The sequence below is a fragment of the Sus scrofa genome, chromosome 8 (genome assembly GCF_000003025.6).
Source record: "Sus scrofa isolate TJ Tabasco breed Duroc chromosome 8, Sscrofa11.1, whole genome shotgun sequence".
NCBI classification, from domain to species: domain Eukaryota; kingdom Metazoa; phylum Chordata; class Mammalia; order Artiodactyla; family Suidae; genus Sus; species Sus scrofa.
Window position 1 is genome coordinate 81,016,667 of NC_010450.4, and position 9,171 is coordinate 81,025,837.

Consider the following 9,171-nt stretch of genomic DNA (forward strand, 5'->3'; position numbering starts at 1 on the left):
TCTGCAGGCTCCAGTCACCGAAGATGTCACCCAGTCCCTTGGGCAGATCTCTTCCTTATTAATTCCCTGGGTGACAGGCCTGCCAATGCGTGCTCGAGCCTCAGCTGCAGGTGGCTGGGCTAGATCTCCCATCAGCTTCAGTGACACCTTCCACTTCATCATTTCACTGTTCACTTCATTTCACTGTTCATTTCACACTGTTACACTTCTGTGAATCAGAAACAAATTCTGGAAAATATCTTCCCAAGATACAGACCACTTGGCTTCCATTCATCCACTTACCTGCCAGATTTCTCGGCATCTTGAGCTACATGCAAACTCTGAAAGCCTTATCAGACTTTGACCACTTTGTCTTTCTTCTTGGTCATTGGTCATGATGATCTGGACAAATGCCCTCTTTGGGATTATAAGCCCTAAGAGGTTAGGCGCTAGGGTCTGGGCCAGAGTGGTCATTTTTCAGGCAAAAAAAAAAAAAAAAAAAAGGAGGGCCTTGATATTAAAACATATACCTACAATTAAGATAATACATCACACTTGCCCACTTTTTTTTTTTTTTTTTTTTTTGTCCTTTTAGGCCACACATACGGAAGTTCCCAGGCTAGGGGTCAAATTAGAGCTGTAGCTGCCAGCCTACATCAAAGCCACAGCAATACCAGATCGGAGACACATCTGAAACCTACACCACAGTTCATGGAAACACCAGATCCTTAACCCACTGAGTGAGGATAGGGATAGAACCTTACTAGTCAGGTTCATTACCACTGAGCCACAAAGGGAACGCCACACATGCGCACATTTGAGGGCTTATGCTAAACGCTTTACACACCTGAACTCATTTAACCCAACAGGCCACCCTATATGGCAGACAGTATTATCATCTCCATTTTATGGATGACAACACAGATACAGGAAAGCTAAGCCACGCAACAACCATTCCCCTGTGAGCCAGCGGTGGAGCTAGGATGTGGATCCAGACAGACCAGCACCTCAGCCATGCTCTAAATCGTCTATATTACACTGTCTCATCAGCCGTGGTCAAGATGAACACACAAAAATGCCCTCCTCCACCGCCGCCTTCTCCCTCTTCCAGAAGTCAACAATGCTCCATGGTCCTAGAGTGAAAAGAAGGTGGTCAAAGGAACCTCAGCAGATTGGGACGGGGAGAAGGCAACGTGCCTGGAAACCTCAGCACAGCAGAGGACTCAGTGACGTGTGGAACATTCCACACAAACAGGGCAGCTGGTGGAGGGCCCTAAAAAAGAACTACTCTAAATGCAGACAAGGACCACCTGCAGTGAGGAAAGCAGGTCAAGTTTTTAGAGCCTCTTTGGGTCCACATCCCAGATAAGTCTTGATAGGAATTCTTTTTACAAGTTCCCATTCACACTAGAGACCAGCCCCAAGTAAAACCCCAAGTGAGGGTTTAAGACTTAGCCCAGGTGATGCTCTGAATTGTAGTGGGTGGGGAGCCAAGGTAATTTCTTTGGGGCAGAGAATATAGATGAGTATTCTTCTCGTTTTAGGCAAAAATTATATCAGTAATTTATTAAGTACTAGCACTTCATTTCTCTACCTAAATTCCACTTAACCAAAGCATCAGCCCCAAATTTACACTTATACTTCTCCATCAAAATCAGGATGTTAAGTTCCCTAGTGATGCAACAGGTTAAGGATCCGTGTTGTTGCTGCAGCAGCTGGGATTGTCACTGAGGCACAGGAAGACCCCTGGCCAGGAAACTTCCACATGCTAAAAATTAGGGTGTTAAGTAGCAGGAAACTCAAACTGGCTTATGTCATTTAACAAGACATACGGAGATGGGCTTCAGGCACAAAACAATCTGTGCCTCCCACAGGGGCATCAAAAAACCCAGATTCAGGAGTTCCCGTCGTGGCGCAGTGGTTAACGAGTCCGACTAGGAACCATGAGGTTGTGGGTTCGGTCCCTGCCCTTGCTCAGTGGGTTAACAATCCGGCGTTGCTGTGAGCTGTGGTGTAGGTTGCAGACGCGGCTCGGATCCCGAGTTGCTGTGGCTCTGGCGTAGGCCGGTGGCTACAGCTCCGTTTAGACCCCTAGCCTGGGAACCTCCATATGCCGCAGGAGCGGCCCAAGAAATAGCAACAACAACAATAACAACAACAAAAAAAGCCAAAAAAAAAAAACCCAGATTCAGGGAGTTCCCCTCGTGGCTCAGCAGAAAGGAACCCCACTCTTATCCATGAGGATGCAGGTTCTATCCCTGGCCTCACTCAGTGGGTTAAGGATCCCAAATTGCTGTGACCTGTGGTTTGGGCTAGCAGCTACAGCTCTGATTCAAGGCCTAGCCTGGGAACCTTCACAAACCATGCTATGGCCCTAAAAAACAAACAAACAAGAAAGCCCAAATTCGGTTACCTCTCTGCTCCAAGGGTCTTCACCTTGGTTGGCTCCTCTTACTGTCCCAAGACAGCGGAAGCAGCTCCAGGCAACACAACCAAACATGATAGAAGAGTCAAGAACCCTTTTTATGAGTTTCCTCTCACACAAAAGAAAATCTTTCCCGATGTCTCCAGCATACTTCCTAGGGCATCTCACACATCCAATCATCAGCCTAGAAACCAGGCTTTCCGTACTGTGTTGTTCGAGCCCAGTGATTCTCAACTCTGACTGCGGACTTTTAAAGCTCCCCCGGGTGATTTTAAGGGTCAGCGAGGATGAGGATTGAGAGCCACTGAGTCAGGCTAATCAGAATTATCCCTAATTGCCTTTCCATGAGTCACTTGAGAAAGGCTGCAGACACCTGAACACAATTCGGACTGTCAGATAAAGAATGTTAGCTGGCCAACAACAGTCTATACAACCACTTAACCTTTGAGTTTTCACAATACTTCCCCAGGAGTTCCCGTCGTGACTCAGTGATTAACGAATCCGACTAGGAACCATGAGGTTGCAGGTTTGATCCCTGGCCTTGCTCACTGGGTTAACGATCCGGTGTTGCCGTGAGCTGTGGTGTGGGTTGCAGACGAGGATCGGATCCCGAGTTGCTGTGGCTCTGGCATAGGCAGGTGGCTACAGCTCCGATTCCACCCCTAGCCTGGGAACTTCCATATGCCGAGGAAGCGGCCCAAGAAATGGCAAAAAGACCCCCCCCCCCCAAAAAAAAAAAAAAAAAAAAAAAAAAACTTCCCCACATGTGACTCAATCCTCACGGCTGTCTGCAACTGTCCATTTAACAAATAAGGAAACCAAGGCTCAAGTTTGCAGACTCTTTTTTTTCCCCCCAAGGGCTGCCCCTGTGGCATATGTAAGTTACCAGACTAAGGGTCAAATCTGAGCTACAGCTTCTGGCCTACACTACACCCACAGCAATGCCAGATCCTTAATCCACTGAGCGGGGCCAGGGATCAAACCCTTGTCCTCATGGATACGAATAGGGTTCATTTCTGCTACGCCACAATGGGAGCTCCAAAGTAAAAATCTTTTAAGCCTTCCAAATCTCCCTGTTTCCAAGCCATAGCAACCTGAGAAACTTCCCCAAAAGGAACGACCACATGAAATATTTCTCTGAAACAATAAATATGAGGACAGCTATAGGGAACTTTTATGTTGTCCCAAGGAAAACAAAGCCAAAAATCACCGAAATATCAAGGCCTGGATGAAGTACCAAAACCAAGATTTGGAAGACTCAAGTTCTTATCTAGGATGCACTAACATCCTTTTCTCTATGTGTGTGGTGAGGCCAGGCTCACTTCTGAGGGCCCCTCCAGCTTATACACTCACAAACACACACAGCTACACAATCTAAGTTGACTAAAGAGCATCCTATATGGCTACGGAAGTACCTAAGAATTGTAAGAACTCTTTGTTTAAAAAAATGTCCCTTCCTCTAGTACAAAATCTATTCTCTCAAGAATGCCTAATTGTAAAATGTATGAGAAAAGCATATATGGCTTATTGCAGTTTCTGGTAAATACACCATACATTTCTATAAATCATAAGCATCTGAAACTATACAGACATCACAGGAAAGGCTTAGAAAAGTTTAAGCTATATTGAAAGACACATTATTCTAGGAAAGGAAAGGAGTAGAAAAAGGACTAAAAAAAGCCATTTAAACAAAGCTTCCATTGAACTGAGTGACTGATCTCCAAATCCACCTCAGAAGTGAGTGATCCCAGCCCCTCTTCTCTGCAGCCCCTCCCCACCCCCACTGCTATCTTCGAATCACCCAACACACAGACAGACGCCAAACACTGTCTCTCAACCATTTCCTCCCCATTACATCTGGCTTCTTCTCCACAGGATAAGGTTCACATTCCAACCCTGCTTTTATGGGCTCCATAATCTGAAACTTACCTTTCCATGAATCCCAGTCTACTCCCCCAAAAGAAATCTCCATTCCAGCCAAACTGGTCTCCGCATCCTCCTCAGACACTGGGTCTGGTTCCTTCTCAGCTGTTTCCAATCCGACAAGGTTCCTCGAGGTTCTATTTCTCCCTTAAAACGCAAATGAATTCCCAAACTTCCACTTTAACCTACAACTCATTCTTGTTTCTGTCAACGTTAACATTCTTGTCATTCTTCGCCCTTTTCATTTGTGCGTCCATGTATCCTTTCTTTCTTCAAGAACTGACCACAATTCGTACAGGAGTTCAAACATGTACCCTAGACTAAGCCGGCTTCAACTATCTACTGGCCATAAACTCAAGGTCAAGGGCCTCTACCTCAACCCCAATATTTAACAAACTATAGATGCTAAATATTTGCTGATCACTGCATAATTGAGCTCAGCAGTAAGCCTTCAGGACCTACCAAGGTTGCCTCCAACTGCTGTAAGTATTTGTGGATTACTCAAAGCATCAAGACATCAAACTTACATAAATCCAGCCAGTATTTTGTGCATACATCTTACAGGGTAATTAAAAGCAGAAATCACTTAAACACACAAAATGCCATTTTTTGCAAAACAAAGCACAAAACATTTAAGATATAATCAGTCTGACCTGGTTGACTGTTACTCTTTCTGTATCTCCTCCAGTCTCAGGTCTTTCCTTGACCTCTTTTGACTCAGACGTTAAAGAGAAGATCCACCGACTAGGCCGATGATTGACCAAGACTGCAATTTCAAATGACCTCATCAAGCCATATCCAAACACTGCAGAATCTTACTAATTCTAAGAAGTAGGACAAGAGAAACTCAACACAAAATAATTAAGTGACCTGCTCAACTGCCCTGCAGTCAGGCCCTGCGAGTGAAGGCGAATTACACTCAGGTGTCCTGACTTAAAGCCAGTGCTCTTAGCCTTTGATAGGAGCAAGCTGGGCAAAGGCCAGGTCCTCCTAACTTCCCACAAGCACTGAGCTAAGGCTGTGTTTTGCTCCTCCTCTGGAAAAGAATTTAATTCCCCATAAGGAGAAAAAAAGATAACTTTCTGGTTGATCTCTAAAGCATGAGCAGAAACTATGTTTCTTATGGTAAAGAGCAAGAATCAAAAGGAGTAAGAGGCCAATTTGCAAATTCAAGACAGTTTAGTTCAGGAGGAAGGCTGACAGCTGTCCCCCCTCCCCATGGAGGAGCTGTGGCTAGAACACCAGGCCTGTGTCCTGTTGGCTGAAGAGTGATTATGCAGTCACATAAATAGCTTTCTACCAGCAGCCAAACTAGCTTTGCCATCTGCCTCTCCACACCAAAGCCTCCCTCCAGGCATCCCTCATTCCCAAAGGAGTTGCTACACTCAGTAGGAGAGAAGGTGCATTCCCCCAGCCAGAGCCACTGGTTACGACCAAGCCACAGAAGGAAAGAGTCAAGTTCACTACACCTACACACACCTACACCTACACACACACACACACACACACACACACACCCTCCTCACCTCCTCCTTTCTTCGCTCACTTCTACATATTTACAGCCCCTCCCTACTTCCATCCCAACACATATACCCAATGCCAAGGCACTGGAGAGCCACCCACCAGATAATGCCCACTCATCACATGTCCCAGACAAAGTGATGCCCAATCCTCATTTTGCAACACCGGAGAGATCACAGAATCCAAAGAAAGCCTGGACCTCACGCAGAGAAGTTGAATGACTGCTTCCAAAATTACAGAGATGACTCCCTGAATTCTTCCATAAAAACGTCTTTCTTCAACTCATTCATTAAATAAATATTTACTGTTCCAGGCACTGAGCTGGTAGTTGAGGGTAGTTGGGTTCAGGGTGTCTTCATCTTCCTTAATGCAAAGTGGTGGGGGTTGGGGGCTAGACATGGGGTATTTTTCCCAGCTGGCTGTATGGGTAGGTCTTTTTCTTTCTTTTCTTTTCTCTTTTTTTCTCTTTTTTGGCCGCCCAGTGACCTACGGAGTTCCCAGCACCATTTGCGACCTAATTGCAAACCCAAATCCTTTAACCCACTATGCTGGGCCAGGGATCCGAAACTGTGTTCTGGTGCTGCAGAGACGCCACAGACACCGTTGCGCCATAGCAGGAACTCCGAGTAGGTCTTTTTAAGACGGAAGAAGGGGGACTGATCCCTCAGAACCGGCTATGGGTTACAGGTGCGGTCAGGCTGCCCAGCGCCTCACTCAAGTTAATGCCTCCCCATTTCCAGCCGCATCACCAACTCTGTTGGAGCGCGAATTTCAGGCCACCTCTCTCCTAGAAAAGCTCTTTTCGGATAATGTAGGTACATCTTAGCCCTCCTGGCCACTTCTGAGTTGTTCAAAAGAGAGAGAGGAGAAGAGAAAAGCAGCAAGCTGGCCGGGGTGGAATTCCCTATTTGCAGGCAGTGCTGGCTCCGGCCAGAGGGCAGGCTGTCTGCTCAGCCTCACAGCCCCAATCTTTGAACCCTTCTCAGCGCAGGAGGAGGGAAGGAATGCGCGGAAGGCAGCCACAACGCCAGGTGGACTTTCTGGTTTAGCTCAGTAAGGGACCCAGGCTGAGACTGTTGGAGGAGATCTGCAAATGGCACGGAAAGTGTACGGTTTAAGGGACTTGTGAACAATTCAACACCCAGCAGGTTTTCAAAGAATCCCCAGGCAAGTTCTTGGGAGAGGTCACAAGCCAAGAAACTCACGTTTCTGTTTCGGGCCAGACAGTGAGCAGCTCTAGGGGGCAACAGAACTTGCCCGCGGGCGGGTCCGGCGGGGAAAGCAGGCGCCGGAGCCCCGGGGCTGGCGGGCGGCGCGCTCGGACGCACAGCTCCCGGCTTCAGCCGCTGCGCAGGCGAGCAGGGCAGGAAAGGGGACTCGCCCTCGGCTGCCCGGAGAGCCCGGAAGGAACGATCCCGGGGCCTCCCGGTCCCCAATGAGTCTCCCGATCCTCCGGCAGCCGGCCCTCCGGCACGGGACTGTCGGTCTCCCTCCGGGAGAGGCTCCTCCTAACCACGCCGCGCCGCAGCCCGCCCGCGCCCGGGTTCCCTCTTACTTTTGGTCGCCGCGATGAGGTTCTTCCCGTCCTTGATGAGCTCTTTGATGAACTTGTTGGTCCTCTCCAGCTCTGCTTCGTGGGCGCGGATCCTCTCCCGGAACCACGGGCTGTCGAGGTAGCAGTCGCTGAACTCCAAAGGCTGCAGCCCCATGACGGCGGCGGTCCGCGCGCACAGCCAGCCGCCCGATCGCCCGCTCGCCGAGCGCACAGCCCAAGCCGGGCTCCGGGGCCACCACCAGGTGCGGGGCCGAGCGCGCAGGAAGCGCGGGAGAAGCTAGCAGTCCCGGGCGCGCGGCGAGAGCAGCGCCGGCATGTCCCGCGGAGGTGAGGCCGGCCGCACTGAGCTGCACCGCCGAGGGGAGCGAGAACCGGGCGCCGGGATCCCGGCAGCCTCTGCCAAAGCTCCGGCGCCGCGGCCCCGCCCCGCTCGGCCCCGCGCTGCACGCCCTCCCGGAGGCGCGAGCCCGCCCCGCCCGGGCGCCTCCCGGCCCGCCCCTCTCCGCGCTGGCCGAGCGCCCTCTTCTTTTTCCTCCGCCACCTTCTTCCTCCTCTCCCTTCCTTCCCTTCCTTCCCCACGACACTTCTTCCTACTCTTCCCCACGCGCAGTGGCCCCTCCTCTTCCTTCCGAGGCTCCCTCGGTTTAGAATTTCGCCCCGCGGCTCTCCTCCAGACCCGGGCGCCACGCCTTTTCTTCGGCCCCCCTCTTCGGGGTGACTCACTATCTGCTCCCCCCGATGCAGCTTGACCCAGACCGGGAAGGGACGTCTTCAGAGCATCTCTAATCCCGCTACCCGGCGACTTAACTCAGAGGTCCGGCTTGCTAGAGGACACAAATGAGTCCGATATCCCATCCATCCTGGAGTGGACCCTGAGTTGTGAACGGCTCTCTATTTCCCATTCTCCGTCCCCATCTAAAGTAAAATGCCTGCTAAATCTCCGCTTTAGATTGAAAGCTAAGGGCGGGGAGCTGCTCTTACACTCGTCTATGTCACCACACTGACGACTTAGGGGGAAGGAGAGGGTGTCTAAATCGTGTAAGAATTGTTTCTCTTGTATTCAGCGGATTAAATTCGCTTGAATAAGTAGAGTCGATCTTTATTATTCTAAAAATAACCACTGGAACGAAGATGCCAGGTTCGGGGTAGTTTTCAGGAGGTCGGGGATGATGGTCAAATGAGAATTTGTCAATGCCCCTAGAAAAGGATATTATTCCCTTTGTCCTAAAACAACTCAAATGTGTCCCCCAAATGTTGAGACATTTTAAATTATTGAAATCCTTACCTGAAAGAAACCAATTTTTCATTAGATTAACTTTTAATAAAAGCAGCTAACAGTTTATTAAGCAATTATTATGTGCCAGGCACACACTAGTGACTCCACATACATTTTTCTACAGGCTCACAACATATGTTTACATACATAGGTCCCCTAATGATGTTAATAGTACCGAGAGACCTCAAAGTGATTCTTTAAAAGGTTCAGACTGGGAACTGGGTAATTGAGCCTCTGGACAGCTTGTGCTAGGAGTGTAACCCTCAGGAAAAAGTTAACTAAGCCTCCTACTCGATAAGCTCTTTTGTTACAAAACAGCTCTGTGAGTGGCTAACCTACAGATAAACAGATAAACATTATTGCTTTTAATGTCCATCCTCTGGAGAGTTCAAAATGTTTTACTAATAATTTTTATGGTTGAAAAGCTTGGTTCCTGCTAAAAATCAGCAGGGGACTGGAGTCTACGGAGGAGAAAATATAAGAGGCAAATAA

General features: G+C 48.9%; 1 protein-coding gene across 3 annotated transcripts in view; it reads right to left on the reverse strand.

Annotated features, from left to right (window-relative positions):
* Positions 1 to 7,835, reverse strand: part of ARHGAP10 (Rho GTPase activating protein 10) — a 349,503-nt gene extending 341,668 nt beyond the window's left edge. The window contains exon 1 of one of the 3 annotated variants that reach the window (XR_002346408.1): positions 7,404 to 7,804. Coding sequence is in view for 2 of the 3 variants with exons in the window: in XM_021100659.1 (XP_020956318.1) it covers positions 7,404 to 7,557 (154 nt within the window). In the remaining variant the exon portion in view is untranslated. Of the gene's footprint in view, positions 1 to 4,333; positions 4,952 to 7,403 lie in introns of those variants that run through there. The other 2 variants (XM_021100659.1, XM_021100661.1) reach the window with 2 other exon arrangements.